The sequence below is a fragment of the Gobio gobio genome, assembly GCF_949357685.1.
Source record: "Gobio gobio genome assembly, chromosome: 13".
Lineage (NCBI taxonomy): Eukaryota > Metazoa > Chordata > Actinopteri > Cypriniformes > Gobionidae > Gobio > Gobio gobio.
The window spans coordinates 36,149,748-36,171,520 of record NC_137106.1 but is presented as its reverse complement, the minus strand read 5'-3'; the positions used below and the strand labels follow the sequence as shown (position 1 = coordinate 36,171,520).

The 21,773-nt window shown below is 37.4% G+C and overlaps 2 protein-coding genes across 4 annotated transcripts in view; one reads left to right on the top strand and one right to left on the bottom strand.

Moving 5' to 3' along the window:
* The window catches only part of kif26ba (kinesin family member 26Ba), a 140,377-nt gene extending 137,552 nt beyond the window's left edge, over positions 1–2,825 (top strand). For all 3 annotated transcript variants that reach the window (XM_079832268.1, XM_079832269.1, XM_079832267.1), the window contains exon 15: positions 820–2,825. In XM_079832268.1, the coding sequence (XP_079688394.1) occupies positions 820–968 (149 nt within the window). In that variant the 3' untranslated portion in view covers positions 969–2,825. The remainder of the gene's footprint in view (positions 1–819) is intronic.
* A 5,069-nt stretch (positions 2,826–7,894) lies between these two features.
* The window catches only part of smyd3 (SET and MYND domain containing 3), a 292,840-nt gene continuing 278,961 nt past the window's right edge, over positions 7,895–21,773 (bottom strand). Inside the window, exons 11-12 of the mRNA XM_079832285.1 lie at positions 9,220–9,328; positions 7,895–8,665 (exon numbers count right to left, since the gene is read on the bottom strand). Coding sequence (XP_079688411.1) covers positions 8,564–8,665; positions 9,220–9,328 — 211 coding nt within the window. The 3' untranslated portion in view covers positions 7,895–8,563. The remainder of the gene's footprint in view (positions 8,666–9,219; positions 9,329–21,773) is intronic.

Here is a 21,773-nt window from a genome sequence, read left to right as displayed (position 1 = left end):
CGAAAGTGATAGCGCGGGGGCGGCTGATGCAGAGCCATAGAAAAAAATGAAATACATTTTTAAATATGGATATTTTTCTAACACAAACGCATCGATTCGCTTCAGAAAGCCTTTATTAACACCCCGGAGCCGCGTGGAGCACGTTATTTGACGGACAGATGCATTTTTTTATGGACTTCAAAAACAGAGCAACTATTACTGCAATTATAATGCTTGGATTAGCCAGAACATTTTTAATATAACTCAGATTTTATTTGTCTGAAAGAAGAATGTCATAAACACCTAGGATGACTTGAGGGTGAGTAAATCATGGGCTAATTTTCATTTTTGGGTGAACTATCCCTTTAAAGGAAAGGAAACCGAGATGGCAGAAAGCGCATCCTGTTTGTTTTCTTTATTTTATAATAGCACAATGTTTTTGTTTTTATTGTGAGTGTATACAAATAAAAATAGATTAAATATGCGTGTCCTGGCAATGGGAAGTCTCAGGTGTCGCTTCACTCGCTGTCTCGATGCCACTTTTCCCCTTCTCGCTCATCTTTCTGTGATTTCTTGAAAAAGCATAATATTGTGCATCCGCCATTGTCACCGTATGTTAATGAACTCTCACACACAAAGACAATGATAGACAGCGTAGGCTACAATTCTTTAAAAAAAATGGGGGGCAGACATGTATATCAGGGCCCCCCAGGCCCCCTCGTGGCTATGCTACTGTTGTGCATATAATCAAATATAGGGCGAATTTAGTAAATGTTCGCGGAAACTGCAGGCATTGTAAAATTGTGTGTGTTTCAACATCCGTTTCCTTCACTTTTGCAGTTGACCTTCAGCAGACATTTGAAGTGGACTCTCTGGAGTACTTGGAAGCTCTGGAGTTTGTCACGGAACGACTGGAGAACCGGGTCAACTTCTGCAAAGCTCATCTGATGATGATCACATGCTTTGACATCACCTGCCGGCGACGGTAAAAGATTTGCCAAGTATTATGGACAATTGGAAGTGGAAAAGGCTCAGCAGGGTGTATGTGAGCAAGTTACAAAGTTCATCACTAGAATGATGGCTGAAATGAATGGGAAAATATAAAGGCTTAATATTTTTCTAAAATGGATTTCGGTGGGGAACAGGTAACGCTGGACTTGGAGAGTTAATGAAATGAAAAAGAAAAACGTTGTCCCACATAGCTGGATGAGCACCTTGGAACTTTGGAGTCATTGTTTGCGGAAAATGGCTTGCTCGCTCGCTGTGAACAAACTATATTACCATATGTGGATAAAAGAACAAATCGTTAAAGGAGATGAATGAAAAACAGAACAAAAAGGACGACAAGTGCCTTGTGAACACTTCAATATCTTGGAAATCAATGGAGAACAAAAAAAATCCATATTTGTGTACAGATGGTGCTAGCTTAAAAAAAACATGCATACAAACAAAAAAAAAGTTTAAAAAGTAAAGAGAAAAAGAAAATGAAAACACTGCTTGTTAAATTGTGCGTTTAATCTCTTCGATTCTGTCTTGGTATTTGTATTGTCATACACTAGTCACATTCAACATGAACTGTTACGTGTGTTTTATATTATTTTTTGTATTCTTGGACACACTGAGACCACATAGAGTGTTTCATATTCAATGAAATAGCACAGCACGATATCAAGAAGAATGATTCTGGCATTGGCTCATTGATTTTTCACGTTCCCTGCGGTTATGTTGGCATTTTCAGCAGTGTGACGCCTCGGGCTGGGCCGCTCCAGCGTGTCACGGTTGAGAGGCGAGAAGAATCCTCAGTCTGGCAGGACCAACAAGGATCTTTAATATCGGTTTTAAAAAAAAAGAAGAAAAAAAAAAAAGGCTTTTTTCTGCATGCCAACTTCTTGGAAATTTGGAAGTATTTGGTGTCTGCAAACGAAAAACTTCCCTTACAACTCGTTGAATTTAGTCTGTTGTATTGCATTCCAGATCAGATTGGTGCATATGTCTGGTCATTTGCCTTCTCTCTATGTGGTCTCATTGTCAGTGTGCTGACACTTTGGTACAGTATAAACCTGTTTATATATACAGTATATATATATGGTGCTTGAGACCGTTTCAGCTCTAAACGTTTATAGATGAGTATATAGCCTGTTTCCGGTACTAACTAAAGACTTCATACGCTTTTCCATTCCCGCTTCACTCCTCTTCCCTGCCCCTGCCAAAGCAAAGGGGAGCGACATTCCTGCTGCCCTTTTGAGCTTTTGGCAATGTAATGAATGAAGGATATTATTTATTTTTTACCTCAGGAGGCCTGTATGACAGAGATGCTTATATTCTATAATTTATTTAGCCTGCAAAGCACTATGCATTAAAATTGTACAGTAGCTAAATTCATGCCATATATATAAAATATACTTATATATTTCACTTTTGTTCCTCTTTATATATGATAGTTGTTGTTTTGTTTTTGTAAACACCTATCGCCAAATCATGGGAGATGAGAGAACATGCAATTTCCATGTTTAGTCATGAAACGTTTCATCGTTCGGCATCTGTGGATTGTTCAACGAATACATTGTGTGATATGCAGTGCAATGTTAAACGAATATCGTCCTTAATGCGCTTTGATGTTCAAGAACAAGACCTCGCCTCTTTTCGCTAGGTCATGTGAATAGAAAGGAAACACAAAAAAGACTGAGAGATGTATGAGAGAAGAAGATAAACGTTGTCAACATATCGCTTGATGTTAATACTGCGGCAGTCGGCATGGTTTCTTATGCTATGGGGAAAAACAAAGCCTGAATGAGAGTTTGATTGACGTACAGACTGATGTAAATAAAGGACGTTTTGGAAGCTGCATTCTTTTCCTGCTTTATTCGGCACAACTAATTACAATTATTCTCAATTTAATCCTCTCTTAACTTTCTGGTTGTTTTCTCAGCTACTAGCATTTTTTTTAGTGGCTGGTCACGTTTTTGTACAGGTGCAATCTGCAGCATGAATCTTCTGCTTTTTGATGGAATTGCTTATAAAAAGGAATGAAAGCAACCTTCAGTCTGTCTGTTTTTATTCGCTTATTATTTTAATTCAATATACACCCAGTTTCGTTTTAGACATCTCTTCAAATAGATATGCCTGATCCTCGACGCTTGCAGACAAGATGGATCTTTATCAGCTTTAATGAACAAGCCTCATCCCGAGATGCAGTTTGATAGAAATTCATATCAGACATCAGAGGAACAGGGGAGTTTATGAGCTTTACAAGTATATGATAATTCACCTACAACACATCTTACCAGTGATCCTGATGTTTAATGTCAAAGATCTCACTGTAATAATAAAAACGAACTGATATCATACTTACCTGTGATATTCTCCTGTATGTGTGAACATATATGTGTATGTGTATATGTATATACACTAATAATCAGTGTTATTCACTTCACCTGTCATAATGTTATGCCTGATCGGTGTACATCAGTGGTTGTGAAAACCATATTTAAAAAAAAAAAAACATTTATAATGACTCTACAAGTTCAAATAAACCATCGAAATATGAGGGGAATATATACTGTACATAAGGGAAGAACAAAACACTAAACTTTAATTATGTATCTGACTAAAAAAAAATTTAGTAAAAAAAAAAATTTACAGGAAAATATGGAAACTTGTTTCCTCCACAGAATAAAAACAATAAAAAAGGTAATTGCGATTTTTTTTCTTTTTTTCTCAGAATTGTGTGATATAAAGTTGCGAGTTTATATCCATTGCGAGTTTATATCTTGCAATTCTGACTGTCATAATTTTCTGACTTGCAAAAAGTTGCAATTATCTTTCAAAATATTTTTAAACAAGCTTCCATAGGAAATATTCATACATTTACTACAACATAATCAGTTGCTTAATATTTGGTTCTCTCTTGTGTTTGCATGTTCATTTATTTTAAAATGATGTATGCACAATTTGGCATGGTTTATTGTGTTATGACAAAACAATTTACTCCAAGCACATGCAATATGCTTACAAAATCTTTAATAATGGGTGATATCAATTTTCCCAGGCCAGAAGCAACTTTTGGCCACCACTGTATATGTAGTGATTGTAAAACCTTATTTTATTTAAGTAAAAAACAAACAAAAAAACATTTTTTTTTGTGTGTGTGAAATTGGACTCCGACAAGGTTTATGGTTGGACCAGTTCACATTTTGTGAGAAATGATGTCATAGGCTCAACAAAGCGCTCAGAGTGTGAGTTGGAGATAGGACTGCTGACAACGTCGCTCTATACCAACTTCCTCTATTTCCTCTTAAGCCCCATTCTATCCAACAGAAAGATGTTATCTCCATCTCAGAGAAGTGCACCTCGAACCTCGCTGTTTGCTTTAGTGGACAGAGTTATGAGAAGCGAGGATGGTGGTATGAGACGTGTAATCCCCATCTATCTGTATCCCGACACTCATGAGGGTTAAAAAGATTTAGCAAAAATAACGTGCTGGAAAAATGTCCGGAGAAACGGGCTACTGACAAGTCATTTGTGCTGACCCAGACGGTTACAAATCCACTAGACCAGGGGTGTCCGATCCAAATTAATCATTTGATTATTTACACATCACGTACTGATATTTGTGATGTTGTTTCACCATCAACATGACATCACTTCCTGGAGGATGATGTCCTTACATAGGTGTGTTCGACTTGAAGCGGCGCTGCGCAGACCAATCGGTGTATGACGTCAAAGAACGGCGATTAGAGAGCAGACGGCTCCGCATACTTTCGAAACGCACGGAAATATTTCCTTTGAATACTTTTGATTAGTGAAACACCTGGAATATTTCTTAATAGAATGCCAGTTTTTCATGTTAGCATATAAATAGAAACATCTGTTCAAACCAAAGTACTGAAATTATTCAAATGATCACTTAACTGTGATGATTGTGAAGACGAATATGATTTTTATTTTTAAAAACTTAAAAATATATGAAATCATATGATGGGGACATGGGCATTTACTGAATAGTAGGAATGACCCACATTACAAATCAAGGATTGAACTGTTATAACAACACATTCCAGATGGTAGAAGAAGAGCTTAAAAACACGAAGCAGCTGCTGAAATATGAAATCTGAGCGAATGAGGCTGTTTTGTCAGAGTAACTCTGTCTGATTGAAGTTAATGATGAGAAACCTCAGCACAAATCTGAGGTGTGTGTTGTTTGGAGCGGTTCTTGAAGCACAACAGTTATTGCTGTTATATTCACAACAGCTGATTATGTGATAATCAAATCAAAAGTACACTAAAGTCATCTATCAAAGCTACTACCTCATAGGAGTTTGGGTAAATGTTATAATGGATATTCCTGGGTTTGTTCCAAACAACACAATAATCAATTAAAACATTTCCTTGACTTTCCGTTTTTGTTTCCATTAGACCTAACATCCTGCTGAAATACTGTTGATTTTTGTGCGTATACGTTCGTTCTCTGAATCACACTAATGCATATTTGAGAAATGATTGTAAGATCAAATGTAGGATGGTTTTGCAATACGACCTCAGTCTGAACAGTCATATCGGAATTCATGAGACTTTTACTTTCACTCTAGATGATTGTAAAATAATATCGGATCTGAAAAGAAGCTGAAATAAAATAAAACATTAAAGCTACACTGTGTGATATTTTCTCCCATCTAGCGGTTAAAAGGTATATGACCATCCAGTGAATTTTAGTTGCTCTTCCTCTCAAATCCGATTTCGTTTTAACTCCTACGGTGGCCGATTTAGTCCAAGATTAATATGGCTTCCAGTTCGACATCGTCCACATTCGACATGGTGCCATCGAGTGTTAAAACGCGAAAGGCGAAGCTTGAATTTACGGGTATGTCCCTCTTTGGCTAATGTACTTTCAAGATGGAGGGGCAACATGCGACCCGCATTCGAACCCCTCACCCGTATGTATTTTCAATGGCATATTATAAACTTACGAGAATACTTTATTACTTGAAAGAAGTAAATATACATTAATGAGCACATATATTTTTGAAAGAAATTCAAAAATTTGAATTCAGTTGTTCAGTTTGAACACTGAACATGCTGATTGGTTGAGCTCACGCAGCATTTTATTTCAACCGGCATTTTTAAAAGGTTTGTTCTGCGTTCAGCAAATATCAGTCTTGCTCTTCTGTCCGATGGCGAGCGTTCGTCTCAGCAATCTCACGGTCAATGTCCGTAGTCGCTGATAACATACGTTGTCTTATTTTAAATCTAGCTTTACGAGCTTTCAGAATACGCTTTAGTATGAGTGCTTGTCTCTTTTCCACAGTTTTGTTAATGACCTCTTTAGTAAACCAATACATAACCAGCAAAAGCTTGAATCTCCTCCATACTTGTTATTGTTGCAGACAGTGTCACGCAAAAATTATTACTGTCCGTGGCTGACTGGGAGGAGCAGTCGCACCGCACGCAGTCCTACATCACCGGACTAATTTGCCTAATCTTCACGGTACTTTAGACCGCAGTGGAAACGCACACAGCAGCAGGTCTGGGGGAAAAAAAGTTCCTGTAAAAAAAGTCCTGGTACAAATTGTTCCGAGTAATTTCGGTGGAAACAGGGCTTTAATGAGTCATGGGTGTGTTTTGGGAGTAACATGCAATAAACCAATCAGAGTCTCATTTTCCATTCCCTTTAAAAGCCACTTGCGCTTGCACCATGGCGGATTCGCTATTTACATGGCGGAATATAGACACCCTCGACCTGACAAGTCAGTTTAAATATGTGTGTATCGCCACGACTGGTCAAATAATTAGCCAATTTCATTCATCATTACTGCAAAAAGGTCATTCTTTCTGATACATGCAATAACTATCCATTATGACATGTAGGCATTTTTATCTTTATGTAAACACTAATCATTTCGATTGTAATCCTTTAATTTTTAACATTTGGCATGTTTGTGTGCTGCTATGCATTCCTGTGTGTGTAACAAGCAGAGTGTACACGCCTAAAGGCGCACATAACTTAAAGGTGCAGTCCTTTAAAGGTGCAGTGTGTAATATTTATGAGGATCTATTGACAGAAATGCAATAACATATACATAACTATGTTCTCAGTGGTGAATAAAGATCTTAAATAATCAACCATTATGTTTTTATTACCTTAGAATGAGCCATTTCAATCTTTTATACACCTCTGGTCCCCGTTTTGTGCCAGCATGTTTCTACGGTAGCCCTAAAGGGACAAACTGCTCTACAGAGCACTGGCTACTCTCTGCTGTCTCAGACGACGACATCTTTGTCCTGTGTCGGCCACGTATCTTCTCTATGTGCTTCAAAAGAGAGGGGTGAGCGGTGGGCGATTGCAATTCACAACCTCACCACTAGATGCAGCTAAAATTTACACACTGCACCTTTAAATAACCAACAAAAAAAAAGGATTGCGCTATTGACTTTTGACCAGGTTTTTGTTGGTCAATGGCGCAGTCGTTTCAGTTGCCTCAAAATAGCATCGCCCCAAAAATGCGCCTGAACACACCTCGTTTTCAGACCAGCACACCCATGGGTGAACAGATGAGCGGGAGTGCATTTGCTATTTAAACAACACTGGACATGAAAATGATAACTGCGTCGGGCTGAAACTGTGTGTATGATAGGGTCCTCAATATTACATAAAATCCTTTATTTATTATTAATTAATTAATAATTTTTTTAATTTATTTGAAAATCAGAAATGTTGCCTGGGCAAGTAAAAGTACTGAAATTACAAAAAAATAAAACAAAATAAATAGAAACGTGAAAAAAAGCAGATACAATGACAAAAGCACATAACCAATATATTAAAACTAAAATAAAAAAAATTCAAAATATGAAAATGAAAGCTAATTTAGAATAAAAAATAATATAATAATATAAATTAAATACTAAAATAATTTTTTTTTGAAAATGTTTATTCAAATTTTATTCAAATTGACCAGACCAACTTGAAACATATTAATTTGACGATCCACTGAACACTCAATCAGATGCATTTTAATACTAATGTGATAAACATATCTGTTTGTGAAGCTAAAAATTTGGACCCAAATTGTACAGACTTGGCAATAGAATACTGCACATTTGAAAACTGACACTTTAAGTTTATCATTTAGATTTAGCAGTATTTGTCCTGTTGCAACCATTCATTTTGAAGTAGGACTTTCTTTTGGAAATATGGAGAGTAGCAGACTACTTTGGATTGAGGGTTAAAAGTGAATAGCTGTTCTGGGGGACAGCCGGTGGAACCACTCTTATTGAAAAAAAAATTCTAAATATAAAAATATGGAAATGGAATAAAAAAGCCTGGCAGTAATGTTGCTTTTCCCCCTCTTTCAAGCTGTGCACAAGCAGCAGACACATTTTTTTTTTCAGTTGAATTCTAAACCAGCTGGTTTGATACACAGGGGCACGAAAGCAGGTGGCAGACACAACCATCCTGAAACATCCCATTTAAGAGCTAATATAGCGGCATGTTGATTGACAGCCAACGTGTCAATGGAGAGGCAGAGGGGTTGGGACGGCGTCTGTCTCCATATGATGACGCAGAGGTTGTGCGGTGCCACACATCAGCCTAGACTCTACCCAGCTCGGCCTGGCACTCGCTCAGTTTTCTCCTCACCTCATTAGTCAGGGCATGCTCTGTCCCGTGGGTGACCTTCATGATGTCATAGGCCTGAGGATGGAGGGGGGCGAGAGAAAGAGAGATGGTTGAGTTAAACGATTGTCATGTGAAGGAAGAAAATGCATTTAAAGGATTGAAACGGGAGCGGTGAGAGTCCAGAGCAGCCATTAAGTTACTGTGGGGTTTGGCTGGGAAATAGTAGTGGAAGAAATGTGGCATAACAACACTCTTCCATGATAAATACAAGAGAATTAATTCTCTCAGCCATTTCATAAAACCACAGGTTGTTATCCTTTGGCCAACATTCTCTATAAGTTTCAAGATAAAAAAGCATTTTTGCAACATTTGTCCTTGTTTTGCCATTTGCACATAGTCTGCCTGACTCCGACGGAGTATTATAACACAAAATCTAATCGGACATCAGCAGACAGACGGTAAAGTCAGTGCGGAGACATCCATACCACCGTTTAGACAACAATCAGACAATCAGACGATCGTCAATCTGGAGTGCAGGGCAGAATGCAGCCGATCCCCCTCGAGTGCCTCATAACAGTCCCGATCTCTCTGTAGTAGGTTATAGGGCCAAAGATCATGTGATAACAGACCTGTGTGAAGCTCCCCTGAGCCTCCTTCAGTCGGCCCAGGTAGTGCTGCAGCTTCCCCACCCGCAGCAGCTCCACCACTCTGGACGGATGAGGGTCGGAGAAGTACAATCTGCGGGAGGAAACAGAAGATTATTTGTAGCATTGGAAAAACAAATAGCAACGATGTGAGCTTTCAAGTGGCCATTTTGTGGTTTAGTGTTTAAAGAGCTTGGCTACTGACCAGATGTAGGTTCAGACTCAAGAAAGAGAGTTTCAGGACCTTCCACCAGAGATATACACGCATGATTTGGGACTTTTTTAAAGATACCATAATTGTAACGCAATTTCAGTCCTGGAAGATCGACTACACTAGAATGTTTTATTACAAAGATTTACAGTCTATGCTTAAAAAAAAAAGTGAATTGTAATAGAGCTGAAACAACATAACATTTAAATATTAAATTAAAAACTTCAATTGAAAAAAATATTTACTATAATGCAATTACAAAAGCTAAACCTGACATAAAAATAAATGAAAGCTAAATAGAAGAAACTAACAAAATGACTAAAATTGAAAGAATAAAAAATGAAAGCTCATTAAAAATATAAATGAATACTATAATAAATACTATAAATATTATTAAAACAACACTGCCTTAAATAACAAAATTATACATTTAAAACATAAAATTCGAATTTAATTTTTACATTTATTAACTAACAAAAGTAAATCTAACTGCTGACTGCTGGTGTTATAAATCAGTACTGTTTTGCAGGTTTTTGTTGTTGTTGTGAAAATCTAGAATTTCACATGCAAGAAAAAATGAAGCACAGAACCCTAATCGGTAACACTTAATAACGTTCAGTTATACGTCACTTATAAGTTATTAGTTAATGATGAACTAATAATTTACAAAACATGACTATACATTCACAAATGATTAATAAGTGATATGCTAACATTTTAGGAATAGTCATTTATAAATTATTAGTTAATACTAGGCATGTGCCGGTATCAAATTTTCATGTTGCGATTAATTGCTGAAGCTTTTATCACGGTATACGGTATTATCACGATATTGAAATAAGTTGCAAAAAAAGTGTTGTCATACTATAACAGGTTAAATCCCTTTCTTATAACAAAAGAACCAAACATTTAAATACAATAAAGCAATACACAAAAATGTATAAAGTAAACAAATATTTAAAACAGATTAAAGTGCAAAAGAATTATAAAGAACAATAGGTATGCTGAAATGTACATTTAACTAAGATTAATTCATTCTTTAGAAGTATTTTTCATTGTCAGTTTGTTAATGAAGGAACTATGTTAAATACTGGAGCCTTGTAAAGTGTGTGATTGAAGAACAGTCAGAACATATTCAAACAATATCTAGGGCATGTAATTTAGTCCAGATTAAAATATAAAATGCAAGTTTGAAAATGAATAGCCTTAAGTCTTTAAGTATTATGTATTAGGTTATGTGATTACTGGGGAAGCGGCTGCATTTCTGCTGTTCCGTCAGCGCCCTCTGCTGTCGAAGAATGAATGTGCACTTCAGCGCATCTCCTCATTCCGCCATGTGCTCGGCTCATGCACAGTCTATTTACATCAGTGCGTTCCTCTTTGACGTGTTTTTCATTTTAAACGGTTGATGGGTAAAGTATTCTTAAAATTCATTCTAAAAATCTGAATAATTCGTAATAAATAATTATTCACGGTATTTTGAAGTGCCCACGATAACAATATTGTGCATGTTCATTATTGCGGTATATCGTATTACCGTTTACCGGCACATGTCTAGTTAATACATTCATAAATGATTAATACGTGGTATGCTGTACCGCCTATATCCGTATATAAGTCAAGTCAACTTTATTTATATAGCGCTTTTAACAATGCAGATTGTTTCAAAGCAGCTTTAGTGTTAAACAGGAAAATAATGCTACAGAATTTTATTCAGCTGTATAGCCTTTCCGGTGAAAATGGTGATGTCATCAGTTCATTTAAATTATCATACAGTGGCAGTGTGGGCTTTAGATCAGTAATTAGATCAGTAATTTAGTTTAATAATTAGATTTATTTGGATATTTAGTTGAAAAAATTAAGAATAATTTTGTGTCCCCAACTGAGCACGCCAAGTCAGAGGCAACAGTGGCAAGGAAACCAAAACCCCATCAGGTGACCTAATGGAGAAAAATAAACCTTGGGAGAAACCAGGCTCAGTCGGGGTGCCAGTTCTCCTCTGGCCAATTAACAAACAGCGTATGATTATTATTCTGGCAACTTTACAGGTCAGAGGTCATAGTAGATCGGAATATTCGAAGGATCGGAGGCAACAAGCCGGAGACGGGTTTATTGAGGATGACATATCGATTTAACAATTATGAAATTGTAATATTCAAACAATCTGAGTCATCACGCTGGAGACGGGTTTATTGAGGATGCCGTGTCGACGAGGCAATTTCAGGGGGAGTCTAATTGACACGGTCTCTGCAGACACTTCAGGGTCATGCGTTGGTCATGTCTGGGCGCAGGTCCACCATCTGATCTGGATAAGTGATGAATAGATTACGCTTTAGATAAGGGGATGCAGAACATTTTGTAAATGAATTGTATACACATACACACAATGTAAAAAAGGTAAGAAAGATCTACAAATTACATGTAACACAATTACAAGTGATGAATGGTTTACACTTTAGATTAGGGGATGCAGAAAGCTTTGTTAATGATTTATTCATGTGTGTACACATCATCTATAACAGGCGTTGGACTTTGCAGTGTGAGGGTGAGGGTATAGACCGCTGTCTTCTCTGACACATCTTTAACCGCTGTGGAAGGTGGAACTAGTTCACATTATCACAGATTAAAACCACTGGAAGCCCCTGACTAAGCCACTTATAAATGTTTATCCACATGAAAACAAATAAATTATTCTTCTTAAAAATACTGTTTTAGCATCCTGCATGTTTGTGTTTTTGAACACAGACCATCTTACATCAATAACTTTTATACTGGTCGTTTACAAATGGTCTGTTCATAATTTGTTCAAGATGAACCATTGTTTATTGAGATGATACTAAAACAAGTTTGACATAAATACTACAATGATTTATAAGTAATAACTCATCAACCATCTACTATTGATCTGTTTGATTTATTTCATGATTTACATATTTTTTTAACTTACAGCACATTTGTATATTTTTAGCATTCCACTTATGAATAAGTTTTATTTATAAAGTCATGTTTTGTAAATTATTAGTTCATCATTGACTAATAACTTATAAGCGACTTATAACTGAATTAACAACACATTTATGAATTGCTAGCATACCACTTATTAATAATTTATGAATGTATAGTCATGTTTTGTAAATTATTAGTTCATCATTAACTAATAACTTATAAGGGACTTAAAACTGAACGTTATTTTAAAGTGTTACCCTTCTGGTCACACCAGGTAAACAGTATTGTATAGAAAATATTGAGAACATTTCACTAATAAAACCAAAAGATACATTTTCCATTTTTTTTTTAAGGAAATGTAAACAATTTTGAGGCTTGAATTGAGGAACCGATTAAGCTGATAAAATTAAGGGGAAAAGGCTACCTATTTATTTTAAGAGAATTAGCTCAATTGTGCAGTTTTATTTAGAGACAACATAGTTAGTTCCCAGCATGCTTTGCATATGGCTGGAAATGGAGCGTTATTATTGAAATGAAGTGTTATTTTATGTGTTTTTGAGTGAAGGGAAACATCTGTTAATGTTTAAAGGGGTGGTAAACAACAATTTCACTATTCTAACTTTAGCTAGCGTGTAATGTTGCTGCTTGAGCATAAACAACATCTGCAAAGTTACAACGTTCAAAGTTTAAAGCAAAGGGAGATATTTGCTTTTAAAGAAATTAGTTTCTAAGGACTACAGCAAACGGCCGCTAGGCGACTACACACATTCCTCCAGGGTTGGTGACATCAACAGGCTCAATATTTACATCTGTTGTGGTTAGTAGGCTGGAGTGTTGTTGCCGCGATGCCAAGGAAACGCTGTTATTTTCATCCAGATTGCAGGTCTGGGGTACTTGCTCTGTTCAGCCTTCCTTGGGACGGGGGTGCGTTGCAGAGCGTTTAACATACAGCATGTTATATGCACGTGTGTTTGAGTCAGCGGGGAACAGGCGCGCGCAGGGCTCCTGCAGCACATCTAACAGAGGAAAACATCCACCGTCTTCGCGATTTCAATGCCAGATTTGCACATCGTCAGCTGCGTGAAAAAAACACTGCCGGTGCGTGGATGCACGACGCGCGCGCTGCACATTTCACGGAGGACAACACAAACTTCCACAAACTTCGCGAGTTCAATACAGGATATGCACAACGGCTTGTCCTGAAAGCTGGATTTACAAACAGAAGCTGTTTACGGGCCACAACCTGTAAGTCTGATTTATTTTTCATCGATGTGTTTTCCTGTAATAGGTTAATTGTACGTTGTAGCAAGGAAGTAAACAGATGACAACGCTGTTCTGCAAACCAGTCTGTTAAATGCTCATTCATACTTAACGTTATCCGACGAACACCTAACGTTACAAACATTAACGTTAAAATCTCAACAGCGAACCTGGCATTAGTGTAAATGATTCTTTGATTAGAGCTTTTATGTATTGTTTATCTACAGACTTGCTAAACATGGTTCTGTGTGTGATTTGGCTAACTTACTAGTTAAAGCCAGTGCTTAGTGTTTGTTTTGGGTTAACGTTAGTTCTTGCGACAGATATTTGGCTATAATCGTTCTAAAAATACAAAAGTTAAAGTGCCATTCAGTAGCGATCACTATAGATCCGCAGTCTTTACTCTCGAGGACTGAGCAGGTTCTGCTCGATCATCTTCACTCAAATGTTCTGGGTCTGATTCGAGCTCATATGGTTTTATTGACGCCGTTGTTTCTAATACTGAACAGCCTCCGGTAAGGGGCGTGACGTTTCCGACGTGCACTGCGGTTAGCGAATCACAACACACTGGGCCAGCTAACCAATCTCAGCCCACTGCGTATTTTTGAGGGACTGGCTTCATACAACCCGGAAAGCATCAGACCGTTTTACAAGGAGGGACAGAGCAGTGTAGAATAAAGGTCAAATATATGAAAAATAAGGCAATTTTTTTTAAAACGAAGCATGAACACATGTTACAGTGCACCCCACAAACACAGCCAAGCCTTCAAAAGAATGTGTTTTACCACCCCTTTAATGTTCAGTTATGTTTGACATTTGAAAGAGTTTCTGTTATGTTGAAGATAACTGCATGCATACTAATATTATAAATCTTTGTTCAATGAGCAATAATTTTGCTAATGCCAGTGCAGTAACAAGTTTGTTTATGCTTGTGCTGTGCTAGAAGCAAACAGTCTATTAATTGTATAACGTAACTCAAAGTCAAATATAAGGTAATTTTCATTCACTCTAATTTATACCCTTTTTTCAAGTCAACTTAAAATAAATAAGCACAATTCACTAAAATATAAAATTAATTGTTTCATAGACAAAATAATTAAGGAGATTTTACATTATTTATTCAGGTAGATTCCGTTAAAAACAAGCCTTAAAAACTACTCAAAAATATGATGTGTAATCAGTCCCTCCAGAAAAACGCGATTATGCGATCGCATGATTTAATGCATAATCAGCCAAAGTCCGCATTTATGCGGGGGCCACATTTTTTCAAATACGCCGCACTTTCGCCACGTAAATTGCCTATTTCCGCGTGCAAAATATGCGGGCTAGCATGATTTCATAATCCCCGCAATTTTGTTGCAAAAAAGTCATATATATTATTAGCAGAAAGTTGAAAAATGTTTGTTTACTTCACACAAGAGCCGCCATTTCCCCCTATTGCCATGGGAACCTTTTGAAGTGGCGTAATTAGTAATTACCCGACATGAACGTCATCGAAAAGCTGCAAACCCCATGGTGAAACCATAGATATCGGTGAAACCATCATGAAGCACGCAAATTCCCATTTGCCAACAAAAATAACAGCAAAAGACTGCGCAAAGCATTCCCGGTGTGTTGACCGATTTCAAAAAACAGCATCATGAAGCTTCGAAGCGTTATGAATCAGTGAGTCGATTCAGCGGTTTGGATCACCAAAGTCACGTATTTCAACAGTTTGACACGCAATCCGAATCATGAATCGAATCGCTGATTCATAACGCTTCATGATGCTGTTTTTTGAAATCGGTCATCACTATACAAGCCGTTATTTAGGGTTTTTTTGCGCACAAAAACTATTCTCGTTGCTTCATAAAGTTATTGTAGAACCACTGTAGTGAGATGGACTTTGTAACAACGTCTTTAGTACCTTTTATGGGTCTTGAGAGTGTAAAGTGTATTGTGCCAATGGAGGCCTTTCTGAGCCATCGGATTTCAACTAAAATATCTTCATTTGTGTTCCGAAGATGAACGGAGGTCTGACGGGTGTCCAACGACATGAGGGGAAGTCATTAATGACAGAATTTTTTGGGTGAACTTGAAATCCTTTAAGAGATTGCACTTTGTGCATTGTAAGCACTCAAACGTCTGTTTTCGTGCAGGAAGTTATTTATTAATTTTTTCAGAAGTTGTAGCATATTCCTTTTGTAAAGCTACAGAACTTGACTACATTTTTGTAACTCAATTTGACTCAATGTTTTGTAAATTTGGGCCATGTGTTTATTAAGTTCTTCAATAAAACAAGATGAGAACTTAAATATTCCCAGCACTTTCTGTGATGTAGTGCTTTTTTTCTCTTTTTCATCAAACCGCAGTTTTTGCAAGTTCCGTATTGCATAAAATTGCATAAATATCCCGCATTTTCCATCGCATTTTTTAAGAAAAGTGCAGCATAATCAAGGATTTTTGCCTGCAACACAAAAATCACAAAAAAAAGAAATTTTTCTGGAAGGACTGTGTAATATTGTTATTGTTAAGTAAGTAGCACATAAAATGTTTTACAGTGTAGTAAAGAAATGTACTTTAAATCAGCAAAATAACAATGCTTCCCTTGTTGGAATACAGCAGACGACTGATGTAAAAACAAAAAAAAAAACACAAAACAGATTTGATCCCCTGTTATATTCTCAGTCTCAGAAAAAAAAACAATCAACATGTATTTTAGAACATTTTATATATTGTGTTTGAGCACATCAGATTAATAGCGGTGATCCTGGCAGGAAACATGCTAACATCAGCATATTCCAGGATGGTGAGGGTGATTTTCCCTGTCGGCATGCAGCGCAATAAAGAAAAGCCTTTATTCCACATTTCCCATTGATCCGCACTGAGCCGAGGGCAGTGGGCCAGGCTTACGGGTGATCCTCTATGCTGAGACGGGCAAATCAGAGAGAGGCTGATTGTCTGCCGCTCTAAAACCAGGACATAAAGTCACAAAGCCCTCTTCTAGCAAGACAGTCCAGGGGAAGATAAGAACACATGAGTGTTTCCTGGGACACCACCATTTGCGACACATTTTACTTCAATAACAACGTTTTTTTCAGAATATTCAACAAAAAATGACTTCATGTTCATTTCAAGCACACATGGAACTGGATTTTGTTTAATTTGTGTTCCAACTCATAACTCAATGAGCTCAGTGAAGCTGTTTAGATGAATCTTCATGGCCTTGACTGACTTTCTCTTCCAAAGTCAAATCCTTGGCAGTAAAAGCAATGATGAAGATGAGTGCTAACAGTTCTTCAAAACTCTCAAGGTCTTTTTTTTATTATTACAGAGAAGCTCAGTCATTGTCTGGACACACTTGTATTGTGGAGTATCCCTCTATGGGATTCCTCATGACAGCCTTCATCACGTACTGCAGATTTTTACTGTCACGGGTTTCATGTCCGCCACTGTCAAGGTCATCCTATAGCAGAGATGGATGCTCTAAGCTCCTCAGGTTCGTTTTAAAGACCCTGGTGATTTTGTTAGTTGTAAAAATGTCTAGAAATATCAGACCCTTTAAACATTATAGTAAAAGAATGAGGGTTTAAGTTTTACAAGGACAAACACTTAAAGGCACATGAAGGAATTTGATGGATGTGAAACTATTTATACAACACTTCAGACCTGAACGAATGTTCAACGAACGATAGGATATACAATAATAAACATGCCCCCTTCAATTAATAATGTAATTCTTGAGTATGTAAGTGCAATAAAAATGATGTTTGCAGACATAAAGTGAGTGCTATAGGCCTAAGCATATAACCATTTGAAAACTCCAATAAAAAAATGCAACTTCTACAGAATGTTCAACCAATATGTGGTTGTACACAAAGCAGCGCTGCGCTTATAACACAGTCTTGAAAGATTTCTTTCACTTCACAATAGTTTGCCAACATACAAGCTAGCTAGTTGCAATGTGTTATTTAGCTAAACTTTTTCGTTGTGAGGCGTCTTTTGTGCATCGCTTTGGGGCCTCCCAAAAGAAAATTCATGACACAAAACAGCCTCAAGCTTACAATTTTAAATAAAGCAAAAGCATATTCAATTATACAATGCTGGAGCATCAGTTTGCTGGAGCTCTGCGCTTTGAGAGGACTGTGGGATACCAGCAGGACGGAGCCCATCTCCTGTCTAATATCTTTGTGTTTTCTCCCAATGTTCCAAAGCAATGGGCACTGATTGTAAAAGGTCACAAGAGCGAATTCTATCTTCCACACGAGCAAGATATGAATAGCTATGCTGCGCTGCTGAAGAAAATGAAACTGAATTAGCTAGCCGCGCATGTGAAATGGGCAAAATTTGATATATCTTGTCTAACAAGCACAAACAGTGTTAAAATTGTATTTAATGTGAGATAAAGATTGAAACTACAGTGTTTTTCTCCTTTGCCATAGGTCTTCTTTCTGAAATTACCATTCATTCAAAGGAAGTAGGAAATAAATTCAATGTTATTTTTATTTCACGTTACACTCAATTACACCAGACTCACACTTTATTCGTTGGGTCTATCACACAAATAGAAGTGATTTTAATTAAAAAAAACTAAATCACATTTACCCTTAAGCAACATCATTTGACTGTATTAAATAATATGATAGATGGGCCTGTTGATGCATACCAAATGAGAAGAAAGCGATCTCAGATGAGCTGCAACAATAAACAGAGCTCTGGCAAAACGCCACTAATGTATTCACTGAAACCTCAATGAAACTTGCCAGAGAAACGTAATCGATACATTCGGTCAAATGCGTATTTCACCAAGAAAAAAATTAATAAATCTCTGAACAACTACATCGTCTTGGCAAACGTGCCCACAACACAAAACAAGCATGTTTCTGTTGAAGTATATCCTCCATCAGTGGTCTAGCCTGACCGCCACGCTAGAGAAAACCATCCTCAGTATTAGAGAGCGACACTTCCTGTTGCTGTAGCAACAGCCAGAGGAGGGGCCATGTGCCGCAGCGACCTGTTAACACTCCCATTAGTGTTAGCTCAGCCTTTCTATTCATCTCCACACTGGATCATTACCAAGAACAAAGAGCTGCATCTCTGCCGGGACCACTTTGGAGGAATATTAAATTGTGATTTCTATCTCCTCGGCAAACGGCAACTTGTTTGGGAGCTGTAAAGAAGTACCGCACCCAGGAAAGACAATAGCCTTTATCATTAATCTACTCGGCAGACAATGACAGCACGTTAACAAAGCCCTGGCACCGTAATCTGCAGCTTGCATCTCCATGCATTAAAAGTGCTTTTGTCATGTGACATCAATCTCAAATAACTCTCTCTGATCAGCAGTCACGTCAACGTGAAGGTTGTTTGTGGTGCTGATGCTAGAGTTTATGCAAAAATGAATATAAAATGATCAATTTATCAACGTCTAATCAATCACTGAGCCTTTTTTACTTTCATGGAGGCATGTGTTGAATGTGAATTTCTAAATATTTTGTGGTAACGTTACAATAATTTGTATTAATATGAATTAACTTATTGACATTAGTTATTTCATGATACCTCATGCATTAATAATGAACAACATTCTTAATATTAATTTGTAAATATATTGAAGATACATTATCTGATTAGCTGATGTTAATTTATAAAATTCTGTTAACTTATTCTCTATTGTTACTTCAAGTTAGCTATTGCATTAATATGAATGGATTGAACCTTGACGAAAAGCGCTACCGATTTTATAAATATTTCAATTGTTTGATAGCAGCGAGATTAATGGAAATGGAAATTAAATTCGATTTGTTTTGGTAACACTTTATTTTACAGTGTCGTTGTTACACGTTACATGTATTTACTGTAGTATTAAATATATTATATATATATATATATATATATATATATATATATATATATATATATATATATATATATATATATATATATATATATATATATATATATATATATATATATATATATATATATATATATATATTATTTTATTATTTTAAAAAATATTACTTTTATAGAGATCTCAACAATGTTAGCACAATTAAACATCAGAGATTTCATTATTATGAACTCAAACATGTTTTAAAAATTAAATTATTCCAATTAAGACCAAATTAAATAGGCTGTGTTATCCGGTACAGCTCAGTCTGACATAGCAACATTGGACTTTCAAAATGGCATAAAAAACAATATAGTATGTAGTTATTTATTTTATTAGGCAAACACCATTATATAAAATAAATGGGCTCATTGCAAATCAAATTTCTTATATTTCTGGAACAAACAAAGTAAAAAAAGCACAGATTTTTTTTTCTGGCAGCTGGTGTTAAAAAGGACAATGTACCACCTCTTGTTCTTCAACCAATGTCGTAAGTTTGGGGTGATGATACCTATTAGGCGAGGCGACCAATGGCAGACGGTGGTGAGGAGGGTTCAGGAAATCTGTTTGAAAAAAGTAACATTCTTGCCATTCTATTTGGTGGCACTAGTGGCATAGAAACCAAACATTTCACCTTAAAAACATAAACGTATACATACACGATTTTGCCAAAAGTATTGGGACACCCCTCCAAATCATTGAATTCATGTGTTCAAATCACTTCCATGGCCACAGGTGAATAAAATCAAGCACCTAGGCATGCAGACGCTTCTACAAACATTTGTGAAAGAATGGGTCGCTCTCAGGAGCTCAGTGAATTCAAGCGTGGTACCGTGATAGGTTGACACCTGTGCAAAAAGTCCATTCGTGAAATTTCCTCACTGCTAAATATTCTACGGTCAACTGTTAGTGGTATTATAACAAAGTAGAAGCAATTGGGAACAAAAGCAACTCAGCCACGAAATGGTAGGCCACGTAGAATCACAGAGCGGGGTCAGCGCATGCTGAGGTGTACAGTGCGCAGAAGTCGCCAACTTTCTGCAGAGTCAATAGCTACAGACCTCCAAACTTCGTGTGGCCTTCAGATTAGCTCAAGAACAGTGCGTAGAGAGCTTCATGGAATGGGTTTCCATGGCCGAGCAGCTGCATCCAAGCCTTACATCACCAAGTGCAATGCAAAGCGTTGGATGCAGTGGTGTAAAGCACGCCGCCACTGGACTCTACAGCAGTGGAGACGTGTTCTCTGGAGTGACCAATGGGTCTGAGTCTGGGTTTGGCGGTTGCCAGGAGAACGGTACTTGCCTGATTGCATTGTATCAAGTGTAAAGTTTGGTGGAGGGGGGGTTATGGTGTGGGGGTTGTTTAACAGGGGTTGGGCTTGGTTCCAGCTTGGGCTTAGTTCAAGTGAAAGAAACTCTTAATGCTTCATCATACCAAGAAATTATTTGGACAATTTCATGCCCCCAACTTTGTGGGAACAGTTTGGGGATGGCCCCTTCCTGTTCTAACATGACTGCGCGCCAGTGCACAAAGCAAGGTCCATAAAGACATGGATGAGTGAGTTTGGTGTGAAGGAACTTGACTGGCCTGCACAGAGTCCTGACCTCAACCCGATAGAACACCTTTGGGATGAATTAGAGCGGCGACTGTGAGCCAGGCCTTCTCGTCCAACATCAGTGCCTGAGCTTACAAATGCGCTTTTAGAATTCCCATAAACACTCCTAAACCTTGTGGAAAGCCTTCCCAGAAGAGTTGAAGCTGTTATAGCTGCAAAGGGTGGGCCAACTCCATATTAAAACCTACAGATTAAGAATCGGATGTCATTAAAGTTCATGTGCATGTAAAAGCAGGCGCCCCAACATTTTTGGCAATATAGTGTATTTTCCTAGTGTTAGTGCCGCTCATTTGGTCGATCGGATCACAAGTAAACGAGGGAGACGCATACCTGTTTACATCTGGTATTTTAATCTGTGTCTTTTGTCAGTAGGCGGAGAGTAGGAGATCTTTTGTGGCTTCTCGAGCACATTCGACCAAACCGGTCTAATGTGCTTTCGACTACCTCTGGTAGTGGTCGAAAGTGGACAAGCTTGTTTTAGACACCGTTTACACCTGTATTTAGCATCATCCGCTTGTGATCCGATCGACCAAAACACATCTTAATACCAGGTGTAAACAGGGCCACAGAAAGGGCTCGAACCAGGGACCTTCTTGCTGTGAAGCCACAGTGAGCCATTGAGTCACCGCCTATTG